Source organism: Tupaia chinensis, unplaced genomic scaffold, assembly GCF_000334495.1.
Source record: "Tupaia chinensis unplaced genomic scaffold, TupChi_1.0 Scaffold000115_1, whole genome shotgun sequence".
Lineage (NCBI taxonomy): Eukaryota > Metazoa > Chordata > Mammalia > Scandentia > Tupaiidae > Tupaia > Tupaia belangeri.
Window position 1 is genome coordinate 4,196,178 of NW_006159579.1, and position 19,676 is coordinate 4,215,853.

At 42.7% G+C, this 19,676-nt stretch overlaps 1 protein-coding gene across 7 annotated transcripts in view; it reads right to left on the bottom strand.

Moving 5' to 3' along the window:
• Positions 1 to 409: 409 nt before the first annotated feature.
• The window catches only part of DSN1 (DSN1 component of MIS12 kinetochore complex), a 20,703-nt gene continuing 1,436 nt past the window's right edge, over positions 410 to 19,676 (bottom strand). Inside the window, exons 3-12 of one of the 7 annotated variants that reach the window (XM_006144102.3) lie at positions 19,602 to 19,650; positions 19,053 to 19,373; positions 15,024 to 15,097; positions 14,047 to 14,119; positions 9,530 to 9,617; positions 8,604 to 8,663; positions 8,107 to 8,178; positions 4,397 to 4,544; positions 2,255 to 2,342; positions 418 to 1,676 (exon numbers count right to left, since the gene is read on the bottom strand). In XM_006144102.3, the coding sequence (XP_006144164.2) occupies positions 1,573 to 1,676; positions 2,255 to 2,342; positions 4,397 to 4,544; positions 8,107 to 8,178; positions 8,604 to 8,663; positions 9,530 to 9,617; positions 14,047 to 14,119; positions 15,024 to 15,097; positions 19,053 to 19,373; positions 19,602 to 19,650 (1,077 nt within the window). In that variant the 3' untranslated portion in view covers positions 418 to 1,572. Of the gene's footprint in view, positions 1,677 to 2,254; positions 2,343 to 4,396; positions 4,545 to 8,106; positions 8,179 to 8,603; positions 8,664 to 9,529; positions 9,618 to 14,046; positions 14,120 to 15,023; positions 15,098 to 19,052; positions 19,374 to 19,601 lie in introns of all 7 variants that reach the window. The other 6 variants (XM_006144099.3, XM_027770170.1, XM_006144100.3 and 3 more) reach the window with 6 other exon arrangements.

A 19,676-nucleotide genomic window follows, 5' to 3' on the forward strand; every position in this document is an offset into this window, starting at 1 on the left:
TTCTCTTCCTGTTCCTTGTGTTCCCAATAGACTGTGAGCATCGTGAGGGCAAGTCCAGAGGTCTTTTCATTGCTTATTCTCTCCCTAGTCCCTAGAATTGTGCTTAGCACATAGAGGGGCTCTGTCAACACATGAATAAATAAATAATGAATAAAGAGTGGGCTCGCCTGTGGCCTGGCGGTTAAGGCAGCAGGATTCCACAGGGCCGACTCCGCAATTCAAGTCTCAGGCCTAGGTGCTTGAGAAACACGCCAGGTGCTTGTGTATGCATACCCAAAATCCTGAGAGGAGAGAGATATGAAGAAAGGACTGTGGTGTGACCATTCCCCATGGGAACTGCTTTCCCCCATCCCTCTTCCTGTCTCTTTGGTAAGTGCACACACCCTGTGACAAATTAAAAAAAAAAAAAAAAGGAAAAGGAAAAAAAGAGTGAGCAAAGGTCAAAGTAGGGAGAGATCACCTCTAAATAGCCAGTGCATGGGCCAAGGTTTAAGACTTAAGATTATGACTAGGTGTTTAAATGAAATGAGTTTTATCCCATTAGTGGGATCGGAGAAGAAGAAACCCTGACAACAAATTAGTTGGTGTATCATTTGTAATCAATGCTAAAGCGCATCTCCACTACTATTCACATCAGCACTCGACAAAGAACCCTGTTTTCTATTAAGTCTGCCTGCCTTTTTAACTTTTTGTACAGACTCAAAACATTCACAAAGACAACAGAAAGCTTTTCATTGTGTGCAGTTTTATAATGTAGATTATTAACAAACACAAAGAACAATGAAAAGGAATACTTAGCTCCTTCTTGCCATGAATTCAGGACTTAGGAGTCAACTCAGTAATAAAAGCCACAGCACACACAGAACATAAAGAATGAGTAACATTCCCTTCAAATTGGACATCTTATTTCCTGGTGATGCAAACAATGCTAAAAATTCCTCTGCCTAAAATCACCATCAGAGACATACTAATCAGTCTCGTTCCTTTACAAACAGAGCCCAACTGGGCTTCTAAAATATTTCCTCAGACTTCATTGGTCCAAATGACTCAGCTGCTTCAAAACCTAAACACCATTTTTGGCTGAACATTTCTTTTTTAAAAAACATTTTTTTAATTTATTTAATTCCACCCGTTATTATTACTTTTAAATTTGACCAAAGAGAGAGACAGAGCGAGAGAAAGAAAAAGTGAGAAAGGAAGCCGCCAGGTCCGGGACTCAAACCTCAGTCAACCATGAGGGAATCCAGCGCCTTTAACCATTATGCTACCTGCTGGGCTCCACAGGATGAAGATTTTTCACCCTGAAGGATATTTAGAAGAATGGGTCACTGGTTTTGTAGGTCATTTCAAAAAAGTTTCAAGCATTTTGCACATTTCCAGAAAAAAAATGTCTATATAATGTTCTCTAGGATGCAAAAACGTCAACACTTTCAGAAAAAAGCCGAAGTGCCCTACAGAGAGTCATCCTCAAATGTACTGTGACATATCGCCAGCTCAGACTGCCATGCAGTCACCATGTGCTGGGTACTCTTCCTAGTCCTCTCCTCCTGAGCGCAGAGAAGCTGTGTAAGGTCACTGACAGGATCCAGGGCAATGTGTGGTAGATGGCTTCTGTAGGTGAAGCTTGAGCAGTTTTCGAGCTGGCGAGGGGTCTAACTGTTGCATGCTTCTCTTCTCTGCAGAGGAAAGCAGCCAAACAAATAAATATCAATTGAATTCACATAACACTTATTGAAAAGTTAATGTGTGGACACTGCCAGACACTGAAGGGTATGACAATGATAAATAAGAGTATCTCTTCAAGGAGATGGCAGTCTGGTTGGAAAGCCAGACAGCACTACAACTACAACACAACCTGACAAATACGAAACAAATGAAGAAGTGAAGGTATATACAGCAAATAATTTAGGGTTGGAGGAGGCTGGGAAAAGCAATGCAGGAGTAATGACAGTCAGTGGATTCTTGAAAAATTAAAATGGAAAAGGCAATAGGTGGGTATTTCTTGTCTTAGATTTTCCAAACCAACAACACAGTTCATGGAGATTTATTCTATTTTACTTCTTTGGAATTTATATCTAGGAATTTCCCAGCAACTCTGAGTACCCACAACATATTACTTACTGTGGCGAGAAAAACAAGTCACCTGATATAAATCTTATGCTCTGGGACCATATGCTTTGAAGGGCAGTTTGTATCCCAAAGACTGTCAGATATAAAACAGCGCAGCTCGGGTCCACTCAACAGAAAAGCTTACCGAGCTGTACTGACACCTTCTGGAAGCACTGGGTACTCTCATCCATGAAGGCTTGCAGCTGCTTCACTGATCCTTGTAGTTCATCCATCTGCAGACAAAAGACAGTTTTGAGCTGCAAGGGACCATGGCTTCTCTGATGTTCAAGCCCACCAGGCAAGCTCCTACTTGGAGCTTTGGCCTTGCTGTTCTTTTCAACGGAAAGGCTTATGCTAGGCATTCTCTGATCCTCCAGAGTCACACTCCATTCTTCTCCAGGCTGCTCTGCACCCCCCAGGAAGCTGACCTTTTGGACCTCATTTGACCTCCAACAGTAGGATGCCATGTCCTCTGGTGTCTGCTTGGGTGTGGCCAAGTGAGAGGGAGCTGAGTCCAAGTGGGAGGGAGCTGAGTGAGACCTGGGTATTTACTACCCAGGCTTGCTCCTGGAAGAGTTATCTGGAGTTAGCTGTGTCCCTTCACTGAGCGACATGGCTCTCAATGCAGCCAACTATGTGACAGTGTCCCGGCAAGGAGCCAGAGTAACTGCACCTCTCCTCCCTGTGAGCTTAGTGGGAAGTAAGAGCTCAGTTGTCTCTAAGCCCCAGGCCACTTCACTAACCCGTGTGCCCTTCTCCCACTACTCATCTCTTTATACGCAGTATCTTTGAAAATGAACTCTTTGGGGATAAGCAGATGGTGTAATGATTACGTTGCTAGACTCACATGTCCTCTACCGTGATTTGAGTACCAGACCCAGCAGCTTAAAACTCACGCCAGGTGCGTGTACATGTGTGTTTAAAATCCTGAGAGGAGAATGGAGAAGAAGAGATTGTGGCATCACCCCGGGGGGTGATTTCTCACTTTTTGTCTCTGGTGAATGCACATGCCCTGTAGCAAAAATCTCTAAAAAAAAAAAAAGAGAAAAAAAGAAACTCTTTGAATTACCCTATTTCAAATGCCATCTACTGCCTGTTGATACCCAGATTTAAACAATAGTATTCCCCCAAATGTCTTCATGGCTCATTTCCTTTAAGTCTCTGTTAAAATAGCACCTTGGGCCTGGCCCTGTAGCACAGTGGCTCTGGGCCATGCATGGAAAGCTGGATCCCATAGAGCCAACTATGGTCTCAACTCCAGCCCCAGCAGCTTGAAAAACATGCTGGGCACATGTGAGCGCATGTCCAAATTCCTGATGGGATGGAGAAATGGAAGAAACAGGACTACAGTGTGACCACATTACTGGGGAATTCTACACCCCCCACACCACAGTCCCTTCTTCATGTCTCCCTCCTCTCAGGGAGACTCCCCTGGAAGTGGCACATGCTCTATGACAATGAAAACAAAACAGGGCCCTTAAAAGGGTCTTTAATAATTCTGCTTGGCCCAGTTAGGTGACAGGATTAGTAGCAAAATGAACTATAGTGCCAAAAGCTACATGGCCAACTGTGGGATCAGCTCCTCAGGTTGACCTGAAAACACACCAGTCACATGTGCACACGTCAAAGATCCTGAGGAGCTAGAGGACTAAGGAAAGGGGGTAGTTCTCCATATAACAAGACCCTGTCAAGGGTGGTGCTACTCTTTCTCTACTTTGAGTATACACATGCTATCTTGAACTTAAATAAACAAAACCAAACAAACTAAAATAGAATCCAGTCCACCAGCTGGCATGGCAGTTAAGGCGGCTGGATATCACATGGCCCACTGCACTGTTAAGAGTCCCGGATCCAGAGGCATGGAAAACAAGCCTGGCATGTGTGTGTGTGCATGCATGCATGCGTGCGTGCCCAAAATCCCAACAGGAGAAGGGACTATGTGTGGTCATCTCCCCTAGGGTGTGCTTTCTCTCTCTCTGCAGACAGCACACATGCCCTACCAATAGCAAAAAATAAACAAACAAACAAAAACAATAAAAAAATTGAACCCAGTAACTTCTTTATATAAAACAGTACCCTGTTGCTTTCTCTGTATATACTTCCCACATCCTGCTGTTTTAGTACTTCCCACCACATATCTGTTTATAATTATTTTTTATTCTCTCTCCATGTTTTCCCAAGTAGGAGCTGAGCATATCTACTACGAATATTCTCTGTCTTTTCATTTCCAAAGATGACAACGTAGCAAAGTTGGGTAACTCAACCAAATACACATGAGCTGACTTACCACCAACTCCATACAATCAAAGACTCTGCTCTGGTTCTGTAACATTTTCTGGTAGTCAGGCACTGTATCAAGAACTTCACTCTGAGAAGATCCAAGATATGTAGTAGGTTCCACTTTGACTTCAGTAACTTTGGTTTCTGTTGATCCTCTAAATACAAACAAGACATAAACCTTCAAGGGATTTTGTAATATTTTTTAAGAAAGATATCAAAGATCACATTGGAAAAAGCTGCCTAGGTGAATCAATATTCTATTCTACTCTAGGTACAACCTTTTTTTTTTTAAAGGTTTTTTGCTATAGGGCTTATACACTCACCAAAGAGAAAAAGAAAGTGAGAAATCACCCTTGGAGAGGATAGCGACACTGCAATCCCTCTTCCTCCATTCTTTCTGGGATTTTGTGCATTCATGAACACACATCTGGCACAATTTTCAAGCTGCCAGGTCTGGGACTAGAACCAGTTAGTCAAATGGGAATCCAGTGCCTTAATCACCATGCCACCTGCTGGCCCCTAAGCTCTCTTTTTAACAAGAGGTTCTGAAACACTCACCCAGTGTCATGTTTGTATGCTGCTGGATTCCTGAAGCTGGGAGCTTTAGGACAAGTGAATGCACCTAACAATAAGGTCCATCTACAAAGGACTATACATGGGGGCCGGCCAGCGGCATGGTGATTGAGGTTGCTGGACCCCACGTGGCCAATTGTGAAGTTCAAGTCCTGGACCCAGTGGTTTGAAAAATGTGGTAGAACATGTGTGAGCATGCTCAAAATCCTGAGAGGTGAATGAAAAGGGGTTGCAGAGTGACCATCCCACCTGGATGGATGCTCTCTCACTTTCCCTGGCTTTCTGTCTCTCTCTTCCCAGTGGGCGCATGTGCTCTATAGCAAACTTAAAATAGCACAACAAAATAAAACAGAGCAAAGGACTATACATGCGATAGAGTAAAGCCAAAACATGCTATTGTGTACTCAAGTCTATGACTATCTTACCAAAAACAAATGCTGGTTACCCTAATTACCTACTGATCATCTACTAAACACCTGAGCAGCACAGAGCTCCTGAACACTGATGGTGGCCCTTTACTACCTACTGCAACGTACCGAGTGCTTAGTGGGCACCAGACACTGCTGGGCACTTCCCATGTAACCTCATTTAACACTCACAGGAACTCAAACAGGTAGGTACTAATGGTATCTCCATTTGTAAACAAGAAACCTCAGGCTTAGCAACATTAAGTGACTCGCCCACGGTCACAAAACTAAGTAGTTTTGTGCTTCTGAATCCAGAAGCACTCCTTTTTTTCCCCCTTCAGTTTTGCTATAGAAAGCATGAGCTAGCCAGAGAGAGAGAAAGAGAGAGAGAGAGCACATGCATGTGCACGAGAGAGCGAGATAGAGAGAAACAGTGAGAAAGCACCCACTAGGGGGGACAGCCACACCACAATCCCTTCTCCATTTTCCTCTTGGGATGTTAGACATGCACATGTGCCCAGCATGTTTCATAAGCTGCCAGGTCCAGGACTCAAACTGCAGTCAGCCATGTGGAATCCAGCAGCCTTAACAAGTACATAACTGGCTGGCTCCAGAAGCATTCCTTTCTTTTCTTCTTTCTTCTTCTTCTTTTTTTTCTAGGTTTTCACCTTAGGGAGCACGCACTCACCAGACAGAGAGAGACAGAGGTGTGAGGGAAAGTGAGAAATCACCCCCCTTGGGGGATGGCCACACCAGCCACAATCCCTTTTCTTCGTTTCTCCTCCTAGGATCTTGGGCACGCAGGCTCAAGCACCTGGCATGAGTTTCGAGCCACCAGGTCCCAAACTGTGTTTGGCCATGTGGAAGTCCAGCAATGTAACCACTACACCATCTGCTGGCCCCCAGAAGCATTCCTTTTAACTTATAAGCTTTGCTACAGAAGTTTGTATTCAGAAACTGCCATCTTATACATTCTCTCTCTTCCATAAACAGAATACATCAAGGATAAACAAAGTAACTAGTAACACTCATTTGCTGGGTTGGGGAAGCTTTTCAAACCATGTTCCTCAAAGCGCTTCTCTACTGAGAGGTCACTTTTGCAATTAGGGGTTGTGGCTAACATTTTCTATTTTGGTTTCTAGCTAATATTCTGTTTGGGGAAAAAAAAAACCCTAAAACCATTGGCTAATGATGTTCAACTATACGAGAAATCTAGCACTTCCCCACTTTCCCCTGCCTTCAAGACCCATATCCAGATTAATGTTTCTTAAAATATTTGTTTTCCTTTGATGAAACAAAAACAAAAACAGGGGGGCCGGCAGGTGGCGTGGTGGTTATGGGTGCTGGACTCCCACATGGCTAACTACAGTTCAAGTCCCAGACCTGGAGGCTTGCTTTCTCACTTTCTCTCTCTCTCTCTCTCAATCTGTCCCTCTTTGGTCAAATTAAAATAAATAGTTAAATAAAATAATTCTTTAAAAAATAAAAAAAGGGACCAGCAGGTGGCGTGGTGGTTAAAGCAGCTGGACTCCCACATGGCTGACCACAGTTTGGGTCCCAAACCTAGCAGCTTGCTTTCTCACTTTCCTTCTTTCTCTGTCTCTCTGGTTAACTTCAAAATTATAATAATAACAATTATTATCATTATTATATTGTTGTTATATTATTATAACAACAACAAAATGACTATGAATAAAAAAAAAAAAAACAAAAAAACGAACTCAGACCAGCAGATGGCACAGAGGTTGGGGCACCTGGACCCCACAAGACTGACTATGAGGTTGGGAGTCTGAGATCCAGTGGCTTGAAAATTATGCTGAGCACATGTGTGTCTGTGCCCAGAATCCCGAGAAGAGAATGGATTATAGTGTGGCCATACATCCCTACTAGGGGGTGATTTCTCACTTTCCTTCTCTTTTGGTCTCTCTCTGACAAACATAAGTACCCTATAGCAAAACTAAAAAAAAAAAAAAAAAACCTAAAAAAAAAAAAAAAAAAACGGGAACCAGCAGTTAGCATAATGGCTATGTCGCTGGACTCCCACGTAGTCGACCGCGGTTCATGTCCCGGACCCGGTGGCTTAAAACTCACGCCGGGCGCGTGTGCGTGCGTGCCCAAGATCCCGAGAGGAGAATGGAGGAGAAGGGATTGCAGCGTGACCATCCCCCCTGGGGGGTGATTTCTCGCTTTCTGTCTCTATGTCTCTCTCTGTCTGTCTGGCGAGCGCACGCGCCCTACAGTGAAAATCTCTCCAAAAAAAAAAAAAAAAAACCCACCTCTGTTGTCTCTCCACTACATACAAAAGTCACGTTTCCTTGTACTCTCCTCCATTACCCCCTTTTATGCCTGTGTCTCCACGAAGGCCCTAGCCAGGGGGGTCACTGTCAAACCTGCAACTCAAAAACCATGTGCTCACTAACGTCCCCTGACCACTGGTTACCAGGTACAAGGCAGAGGTGTGCCTGTGTTCTCCTGGATGTGAAAGGGCAACCAGGAAAACAGAACACAAGCAATTCTGTTCTCGCACAAATGACAGTAACACTAACTTTTCCTTGTCCCTCATTCCCCACTCCCGGTCAGAAAGCACTCATAGTCACTTTACAGCGTCTCCATGAGCTGGACTGGCCTGTGAGAAAGGATTCGTCATTCAACCTGTGCTAACAGAACTGAAATAAACAAAAATCAATCTCCTGCAAGGTGAAAAGACAGTTTCTGATTTCCAGTGCACAGATCTAACCCGGATATCTCTTCAGCCTCCTTCTGGTAGCGCAGCAAGAGCTGATCCCAAGTCTGACGTTCTAAAGAAAACCTATACAATCAGGAAAAAATTCGAGTTAATTTCAATCATCATCACCCTGAATCACTCAGGACAACATGTAACCTAGTTATTAATGCGCATAAAAAGGTCATTAAAGGATTGGAAAGCTAGACTGGCTCAGAGGATATTAATTTAATGAAATTGAACCTGAGTTCTTAAAACCAACTTAACACCCTTTCTCTATCTCTGTTCTATGAAACCGGCCATCAGGAGAGCCCGTAAGTATTCCTGTGCAGCCTTCTAGCATCTATTGCTCACATGCTCGTACTTAGTCTCTGTCATGTAAGTACTGCACGCTAACCCATCACGCCACTGGGGCTTCAGTACTTAGTCTCTGAACGCACGGTTACCTCTCATTTTCCCCAAATGGAGAATCAGTTTAATTTTCTGAAAAAGGTTTGTACATTTTCACTTACTTTGTTATGTATTCCTTCATCTCAGCCACTGATGCTTCCAGAGACAAATCTATTGCTTTTCTGGAAGATAGACAGGATTATGAGTTTAACATGTTGAGAAACACTTGTTTTTAATATGATGCCTTACATAATCTTTTTAATTGCTAGAGAGTATGCGTACTTGCCAGAGAAAGTATACCATCCCCCAGTGGGATGTGGTCATGCCGCAATCCTTTCTCCCCAAAATTCCGAGAGGTGAACGGAAGAAAAAGGACTACAGTGTGACTTCTCGCTTTCTGTCTTTCTCTGTCTCTCCATCAAGTACACAAGTACAGCAAAAATCTCTCTCAAAAACAAGTATGCTGGGACCAGCAGTTAGCGTAATGGCTATGTCGCTGGACTCCCACGTAGTCGACCGCGGTTTGCGTCCCGTACCCGGTGGCTTAAAAACTCACGCCGGGCGTATGTGCATGCATGCCCAAGATCCTGAGAGGAGAATGGAGGAGAAGGGATTACGGCGTGGCCATCCCCCCCCGGGGGGTGATTTCTCGCTTTCTGTCTCTCTGTCTCTGTCTGGCGAGCACACGCGCCCCATAGCAAAAACCTCTCAAAAAAAAAAAAAAAGTATGCTGAGGACCAGTAAGTGGAGCAGGGGTTGAGGCGGCTAGATCTTACATAGCCAACTGTGTGATTAGAGTCCCAGATCCAGCAGCTTGAAAATCACAATAGGCACATGTGTGTGCATGCCCAAAATCCCAAGAAAAGAATGGAAAAGTGATTGTGGTGTGACCATCCCCCCGGGTGGTCATTTCCTACTTTCCTTCTCTCTCTCTGTCTCTGTCTCTCTCTCTCTGTCTCTCTCCAGGGAGTATACGCACTCTCTAACAAAAATGAAAATTTTAAAATAAAAGCAAATACAATTGTGATAGAAGGGGTACTGCTCTTACCCTTTTGAATCTTCAAAACATTTTTGTAGTGTGCCATCACTTTCCAGTCTGTCTGTAAAATGTTTTAATTCTTCAGAAAGAGAAGATGCTAGAGAGAATAAATTACATGTTATAGAATAAAGAGAATGTAAAATTTCACCATGAGCTTCTCACAAAGATACAACACACTTAAGGTGGTCTTAGCACTAAGGTCCTCACTAACATTCTGGCCCCCTCGCTCACCAAAAAGTGGTCTTAAGCATACAGAAACATTCCCTTATTTTCCCTCTGGTAGATAATGATAAGATGGCAGCTAACTTCTCTTCATGATATTTGCAATAAGCGCTTTTACACTTACTAGTGAAAAACCAGTTTAAAAGGTCTGACTGCACTGGCCTAGACTCAGCAGTACAGTTGGTAGCGTCCTGGACTGCAGCGCGGGGAGCCGGATCGTGGGTTTGGATTCCTGCCTCAGTGGACCTGACATAAGCTAGGCATGCACACACATGCCCAATATCCTGACAAGCTGGAGGGCAGGGTAAAGGGATCGGGTAAGAAGAGACCCTGTCAAAGGTGTTTCCCACCCCCTCTCTCTATATGTGCACATATACTACCATGAATAAGATAAACTAAAAAAAAAAAAAAAAAGAAAAAAAACTGCATTGACATTCTATTTTTTTTTTCAAGAGATCTGAACTGCTGGCACTACGAGGGAACCCATTACAGAAGTCTGGCAACAGGCAGGAGTTGAGAAATACAATGAGAAATATTGGAGTGGATACAAAAATTATGAGCAAAGGTGAAAACAAATCTTTGCTAGACTTGGAAGTGGTCACTATTACTTTCAGGCAAAGAATGCAGAAAGGAAAGGTTATATCAATTAGCTATCAAGATAACCTTGATATGTTTTCTCTAATCACGGTGATGGTACAATTCCTTTTTTTCTTCAATTTCCTCCCCAAGGAAGATGGCTGCACTGCAATTCCTTCTCCTCCATTCCCCTCTCGGGATCTTGGGCATGCACACACACGCGCCTGGCGTCAGCTTTAAGCCACTGGGTCTAGAATTTGAATTGCAGTCCCCTACATGGGAGTTCAGCGACCTAGCCATTACACCACCTGCTGGTCCCTCTTTTTTCCTTTGAAAGAAGATAATTCTTTGGGACCAGCAGGTGGCGTAATGGTTTTGTTGCTGGACTGCCACGTAGGTGACCACTCACGCTGGGGGTGATTTCTCGCTGTCTCTTTGTCTCTCGGGCGAATGCATGCACATTGTAGCAAAAATCTCTCTTAAAAACAAAACAAACAAACAAACAAAAAAAACAAAAACAGACAATAAAATAACATGGATTGGGGCCGGATGGAATAGCGGTTGGGGTGCTGGACTCTCACACATGGCTGACCACAGTTTGAGTCCCGGATCTGGCAGCTTGCTTTCAAACTCTCTCTCTCTCTTTTTGTCGCTCTCTGGTCAAATTGAAAGATAATAATAACACATAAAATTAAATAATTATTTTTTTAAAAAAACCTGAACACACACACACACACAGATTAAAGCTACTAAATATCTCCAAACACCTATCAAGTAAGAAGATTTAACTTTTAAAAAAAGATTTATTTAATTTTATTCATCAGTATTATTTTTTTAAATTTGACCAGAGACAGACAGACACAGAGAAAAAGAGAGAAAGGAAAAGCAAGCTGCCATATGGGAATCCAGCGCCTTAACCACTACACCACCTGACTGCCCCAAGAAACTCTATAACTTTGACAAAACTATGTTGATGACAGTGTAAGAAAACAGATACAGTGCTGGGACCAGCAGTTGGAGAAATGGCTATGCCGCTGGACTCCCATGTAGTCAACTGCGGTTCAAGTCCTGGACTCGGAGGCTTAAACTCACGCCAGGTGCATGCACATGTGCGCCCAAGATCCCGAGAGGAGAATGGAGAAGGGATTGTGACGTGGCCATTCCTCCTGGGGGGTGATTTCTTGCTTTCTGTCTCTCTTTTTCTCTTTGTGGAGAGCACATATGCCCTATAGCAAAAACCTCTCAAAAAAAAAAAGAAAAGATAGATATAGTACTTGCATATACAACCTCTATGTAAGTTAATCTGATAATTTATTTTATCTAGTTAATTCCAATTTTAGGAATTTATCTTAGTTTCACTTGCATATATGCCAAAAGGCTTGTGGCCAAAAGGGCCAGCAGATGTATGCCATTATGCCATCTGCTGGTCCCACAAACTTTTATTTCCAAACTGGATTCCACATGGCTGGTTCAGTGGTTCAAGTTGAAGACCCGGAGGCTTCAAAAGCAGGCAGATGGCATAGTAGTTAAGGCACTGGACTCTCACATGGCCAACTGCATGCAGTTCAAGTCCTGGACCTCGCAGCTTGCTCTCTCTTTCCCAATCTCCCTCTCAGTTAAGTTAAAAAATAATAAATAAAATTAAATAAAAAGGGCTAGCAAATGGTTTAATGGTTATGTTGCTGGACTCCCACATGGCCAATCATGGTTTAAGTCCTGGACCCGGTGGCTTGAAACACACCAGGCATGTGTGCATGCGTGCCCAAAATCCAGGGAGGTTAATAGAGGAGCAGGGATGAGGCATGGCCATCCTCCTACGGGGATGATTTCTTACTTTCCTGCTCTAATTCCCTCAGAAAAGCGTATGAGCCTTATAGCAAAACTAAGGAAAAAAGAGAGAGAGAGATAAGCTATAGAACAGTATTCAGATTATGCATTCATATCAATTTTGTTGTTTTTAATTTTAACCACAGGGTACATTCACTTGCCAGAGAGAAATGACAGGGAGAAAGTGTCCCCCATAGGGAATGATCATACTGCAATCCCTTATCTCTCTTTCTCCATTCTGTTGGGATACTGGGCATGCACACGTGCACACGCATCTGGCATGTTTCTCAAATCACCAGGTCCAAGACCCAAACCACGGGATTGGCTATGTGGGATCTGGTTACTGTAACCACCAGGCTGCAGAGCTAGCCTGTGCTTTAACAAATATTAAGAAAAGCAATAAAGATTTGCAAGGATACAGAAGAAACTGGTGGCTAAGGAGAACTGAGATCAGAGGTCAAGGAAGAACTGACAGTTACGTTTCACATGTTCACACCTTCTGATCTTTGTAAGCATATATTCTTCTTTTTAATGCAATTTTTGAAAAGAAGGAGTTGAAGGACCTGGCAGGTGATGTGGTGGTTAAGGTGCCAGACTCTTAAATGGCTGACTACTGTTCAAGTCCTGGACCTGGTGGCTTGGTTTCTTACTTTCTCTCTCTCTCTGCTCAAATTTTAAACATAATAATTAAATTATATTAAACAAATCTGGGACCAGGAAGTGATGTGGTGGTTGAGGTGCTAGACTTCCACTAGCCAACTGCTTCAAGTCCTGGACTGGGCAGCTTGAAACTCACATCAGGCACATGTGCATGCATGCCCAAAATCCTGAAAGGAGAATGTAAGAAAAGAGATTGTAGCATGGCCATCCTCCCCAGGGGGTGATTTTTTGCTTTCTGTCTCTCCTTCTCTGTCTTTCTGGGAAGCGAACATGCCCTATAGTAAAAATATCTAAAAAAATAAAAAGAAAATTAAATGAATCTTTTATTTTTCTAGGAGATGCTTTTGCTATAGGGCGAGTGTGCACTCACCAGAAAGACGAAGAGAGACAGAAAGCGAGAAATCACCCCCTAGGAAGGATGGCCACACCGCAATCCTTTCTCCTCCATTCTCCTCTCGGGATCTTTAAGCCACAGGGTCTGGGACTCGAACCACAGTTGACTACATGGGAGTCCAGCGACGTAGCCATTATGCCAACTGCTGGTTCCGAAAATTAAATAAACCTTAAAAATAAAAAAAAGGGGCTTGAAGGGCCAGCAGGTAGGTGGTAGTTAAGGCATTGGATTCCCACATGGTCAACTGTGGTTTGAGTCCCAGACCTAGTAGCTTGAAAATCACGCCAGATGTGTGTGTGCATACCCAAAATCCCAGGAGGAGAATGGAGGAGGGACTGAAGTATGGCCACACCTCCCAAGGGATGAGTTCTCACCTTCCCTCATTGTCTCCCTCTAGGAACAAGTGCGCACACACACCCTTATGGCAAAAACCTTAAAAAACAAACAAACAAACAAAAAATGGAAGGAGCTGGTCTATAAGGCAGCAGCTCCTATAACTGGGGATCCTGTGGTGAAGCTTTTGCTAATCTTTTTTCTTTTTTTAATTTGTCAAAAGGCATGTGCACTTGCTAGAAAGACACCTAGAGAGAAAGCACCTTCCAATGGGATGCAGTCGCCCTGCAATCCCATCTCCTCCAATTCCCTATTCTGCTGAGATTTTGGCCATGCACGTATATGCACATGCCCGGCACACTTCTCAAGCTGCTGGGGCTGGGACTCAAACTGCAGTTGGCCCTGTGAGTTCCAGCTCCCTTAACAAGTAAGACAAGGGATGGGCTGGCTTTTGCTAACTTTAGGGATGATACAGCCCACAGTCAAAGCCACTCATCTATTCTTAGCAACTTACCTTTGGCTCTAAAACTTTCGACATTGAAACCCTTAGCACTTATTAGGAAAGGTTCAAGTTTTTGAACAGAGAACTAAAAAAAAATAAAAAAATAAACATTTTTAGTACAACAACCTAAATTTTTCAGGCTAGTCTTAAGTTCATGTAACTTTATGATGCTTAATAAATATTAAACATGATTTACTTTTTACATGTAAGATTTTTCATATAAACAAATAAACAGATCAGCAAAATTCCTTTGTTGCTCAGACTATATATTTTGATTTGGGGTTCAGAAAAAAAAATTTAATCAACACAAATTATTTGCTTATCTGAACTGACATAAACACCAAGTAGTCATATAATACACGATACACCTTAAACAAAAAAACTAGGGCCGGCAGGTGGCACGGTAGTTAAAGCATTCACAGTTCAAGTCTGGACCCATAGGCTTGAAAATCACACCCGTCACATGCGTATGTGTGCCCAAAATCCCAACAGGACAACGGACGAGAAGGGATTGCAGCGTGGCCATTCCCCGGGGGTGATTCGTCACTTTCTCTGTCTCTCACTGACTCCCTCTAGCAAGTGCACATGCCCTAAGACAAAAATCTAAAAACAAAACAAAAACAATGAAACTGTACAACACGAGTCATATACCGATTTAGCATATAGCCAGATGTCCATAATAACTTAGATTTAGACCTCTAGCTACTCTAAATTACCATCGTTTGCCACCAGTGGCCAAAAGACACCACACTGGGGAAATCCTATCAGCTGCTCAATTAGCAATAGCAGCAGCACCAATGAGATGGTGATAAACCCAGTCCAGAGGGAAACCAGCTGCTGGGATTAAATCTGACTTTTAAATTAATCTATCCAGAGAGAAACATCTTTTCATCTTAATTGGTTCATCACAGCAGTATTCCTCTCCCTGAAGCTATCACAGTAACAGTTAAAAACAAAAATGAAACATTTCCCAGTCATGAGATTCTCACCTGGAAACTGGAAAGCAGGAGAGAGCCAAGCCGTTTGCTTTCTGCTAAGTCGACACTGATGGACCTGCTGAGCTCTAATGCAAAACACACACATTTAAGGAACCGAACACTTAACAGCGAAGTAAAAAAAACTGAAAAATTCCTCTTCTGATACAACTCAACCTAAGGCAAGAAACAACCTCCTCCGATTAAAGTGAGAATTCTAATTTTTCCAGAATCATTGACGACTGAAGTCAGTCATTTGTGTAACCAAACTTTAAAAAATAAAAATTTCAGAGCCAGCAGGTGGCGTGGTGGTTAAGGTGCTGAACTCTCACATAGCCAACTGCATGGCTGAAGTCCCAGACCTGGTTGCTTGAAAATCACATAGGTGTGTGTGTACGCATACCCAAAATCCAAGGAGAATGGAGACAAGATCGCGGTGTGGGCATTGCCCCCTGAGGGGGATTTTTTACTTTCTCCCTCACTGTTTCTCCGAAGAGAGCACACATGACTTACAGCAAAACCTAAAAAACGGGGCTGGCAGGTGACATGGTGGTTAAGGGCACTGAACTCCCACATGGCCGACTGTGGTTTGGCCATGGCGAACCTGGCGGCTTGCTTTCTCTCTCTCTCTCTCACTGTCTTTCTCTGGTCAAATTAAATAAATAAATAGGTAAAGTTAAATAAAGTAATTCTTAAAAAAACAAACAACCAAAAAAACCCTAAAAAACAAAAAATTTAAAAACTAGAGGCCAGCAGGTAACAAGGTGGTTAAGGCACTGGATTCCCACATGGCCAACCATGGGTTGAATACTGAACCTGGTGGCTTGCTTTCTCTTTACCTATTTCTCTTGTGTGCCCTATAGTATATTTTAAAATAATAATAATAATAATAATAATAAATAAAATTAAATGATTCTTTAAAAAATGTAAAATACATTAAAACATTTTAAAAAATGTTTTATTTGACTTTATTTTTATTCATTTATTTTAATTTGACCAGAAAGGTACAGAGTGAGAGATAGAAAGAAAGGGAAAGCTAGAAAGCAAGCGGCTGGGTACAGGACTCAAACCACAGTCAGTAATGTGGGAGTCCAATGCCCTTAACCACCATGCCACCTGCAAGCCCCCACTAAAACATTTTTTAAAATAAAGATTTCTGTGTACTACGTTGAAATCTTGTTTTGTTAAACAGAGTACATTAAAAAAATCTTTATTGGGGCCGGCAGGTGGCATGGTGGTTAAGGGCACAAGACTCCCACATGGCCGACCGCGGTTCAAGTCCCAGACCTGGCAGCTTGCCTTTTCACCTTCTCTCTCTCTCTGGTCAAATTAAAACATAAATAAATAAAAAGTTAAATAATTATTTAAAATTTTTTTAAAAATCTTTTTTCTTTCTTTTTTAGAGAGAGATTTTTGCTATAGGGTGCATGTACTCGGCAGAGACAGAGAAATAAAAAGCAAGAAATCACCTCTCAAGTGGGGTGGCCATGCCACAATCTCTTCTCCTCCGTTCTCCTCTTGGGATCTTGGGCAAGCAAGCACACATGCCCAGAATGAGTTTTATGCTGCCAGTTCTGGGACTCAAACTGCAGTTGACTACACAGGAGTCCAGCGACATAACCATTATGTCATCTGCTGGTCTCAAAATTTGATCTTTTGTTTTTGATGATTCATATTCACCACTCAAAGAAAGGAGATGGGAACACTGGACTATTTTTAATGATAGACATTGTGAGGTGCTTAGATTGTCTCGAGAGCCCTCCTACAAACTCTATTAGATTCATTTGACTAATGAGGAAACTGAAGCTCAGAGGGGAAATGACTTGAAGCCACAGACAGGTGGAACCAAAATTTAAACCCAAATCTGTTTTTCCCTTATTAATAGCATGCTTGTCTACAATGACCTAATGAAACATTAACAGGTAGTATTTGTAGAATGCTATTTTAAAAGGCCTTTTATTACATACTATAGCTATCCCATTAAACTTTTTTTTGTTTTTGAGAGGTTTTTGCTATAAGGTACGTGCGCTCGTTAGAAAGACAGAGAGAGACAGAGAGACAGAAAGAGAGAAATCATCCTCTGGGGGGATGGCCACACTGCAATCCCTTCTCCTCCATTCTCCTCTCAGAATTTTAGGCATGCACACACACGTGTCCAGCGTGAGTATAAGCCACCGGGTCCAGGACTCGAACCGCAGGAACATGGGAGTTCAGTGACATGGCCATTACGCCAACTGCTGGTCCCCCCCCATTAAACTTTTTTTTAAATAATTATTTATTTAACTTTATTTATTCATTCATTTATTTTTAATTTGACCAGCAACAGAGAGAGAGAGAGAGAGAAGGTGAGAAAGCAACCACCAGGTCCAAGATTCGAACCATGGTCAGCCATGTGGGAGTGTCTACACCTTAACCAACATGCCACCCACTGGTCCCGGACATCCCATTAAACTTTAAGGCCAGTATCTTATTAACTGTTTTGATGACAGTGAAGCACAAAGGCTGGGAAATCTGTAATTTGCTCAAGGTTACACAGTGAGTTATCAGAATGAACTGGCTGGGCATTTTATATAACTCTGCTACTGAATCCCCCAATACGTATCTGCAAGATATAGATACTGGTTTGTCAATTACGTCCATTTAAAAAGTTCTTACATAGCAGAGGACATTTGTTTTGAGAATTATGAGGGCTACATGTCTTTTTACCCTCCAACTTTAGTCAGCTATGTTTTAAAGTTCTCGATTCCTCTCTCAATTTCCACTGCTGTTAGTCAAGGAAAACAGGATGCTTTTTGTCTATAACCAAGGAAATCTGGCAGGTGGCAGGAATAACCAGGAGATAACCAAACTTATAACAATGGTGATTTTCATTATTTATTTATTTTCTTGTTATAGGGTGCTGTGCTTGCTGGAGAGACAGAGGTAGAAAGCAAGAAATCACACACCAGAGGGGATGGCCATGCCGAAATCCTTTCTCCCCCCACATCTCACGATTTTTAAGCCAGCAGGTCTAGAACTCAAACTGCGGTCAACTACATGGGAGTCCAGCAACCTACCCATATGCCATCTGCTGGTCCTGGTCATTTTCTATTATACAGAATTTTAAGTCTTGTGCTCTGGAATGGAGAGATAAAGGCAGAACTAATCTCCGGGATCTGCTAATGTCTTCTTGGCATATCTGGGGAATGAAGTGTACGGGCACTGAGGCAGCAATTTTCTGATGTGCTTAGTGACAGTTTTTACCCAGATTTCTTTCTATCAGACCAACTGGAAGTGAGGTAATATCCTTAGAGGAATCACAATAGCTTAACATTTGAGGGGTGACTATATGCCAAGTTCTGCGCTATCGATCCTAATACGATCATGAAGGACAGGTACTATTTCTCCCCAGTTTACTGATAAGGATCTTAAGGCAAACAAGGTTAAGTAATCTGCTCAAGATACACAGCTAGCACGTTCTTCCTGAAATGTGCTGGACGTCCCTGTGCTTGGATGCTTACTGAGATATGGCTACCACTGCAAATTCACGCAGTTACAAAATCACGTTCAAATACAGCATCCCCAAAGACTAGGTTTTCACTCTAGGTACTTTTATATGCATCTTCCTGGTCAGTCATAAAGACTAAAACCAGGTAGCGACTCATCCACCTTCTGCTCCACTTTAGGCTAAGAAGTAGAAAACAACAGGAAGGACTCCAGTGTCTTTCATCCAAGCAGAGATGAGTGCTGAACACAGAAATCAGAATTTCTGCTCACAGCAGCTAATAAATAGCAAGGAATACTTAACTGGGTGTTTGACATCAGTACTTTCCAATGTAGAATATCTCCATAAGGGAGGTAGTACTGTCTCCATTTTACAGATGAGGAAACGGAGGCTTAAAATGGTGAAATGACAGGCTCAGCTAAAAAGCTAAGTCATGTCTAGTCTGCTATGCTTATTATTATTATTTTTTAAATGTTATTCTTATTCTCTACACTTTCTGTCTTACCTCGCTGACTCTTATCTGAGCTGGGACCTCACTGCCTTAGTACATAGCACCCCACCTGTGATGCCCTGGTGGAAGGGAGCCAGTGACTTCCGCCGGTTGGTTTCCTTCATACTTGCTCGTCTCCAGGACTGTCTCCTGTCTTGACGACAGGCAGATTGTTCTTGAGGGGACAAACGAAGGGACTTGGACTGAAGTTCTTCCTGATGGTTGAGATCACAACTTCCCCCTTTTTTAGGGGTACAGCCAAGGTGAGTTCTTTCCTTTGAAATGCCTTGAGTCATCTCCAGGGAGGTAGACGATTCAGTAAACACTTCCACAGGGTTGAGCCGTGATTCCGATTGATGATCATGAGTCTTAGGCACCACTGGTTCCTCTTCTAGCATTTGTTATAAAAAGAAGTCAAAAATCCACCACAATTAAATATTTGGGCAAAAAGGTAGTAAAAGAAAATGCATGCCTCGGGGTCACCAAAACACTCAGAAAGCATTTCTGTAAACAAATGAATACGTGATTCTAAATCCACCAGGAGCCAGCAAAGATTATGGCTATGGCTCAAAAGCCTGAACCCAAGGCCAGAGATACTGACTTTTATCGCAACACTCACCTTCTACGATCTCTGGTCTAGGCACTGAAGTCATTCTGGGTGGAGAACTCTGAAAATGAGAATGAGGTAGTCCGC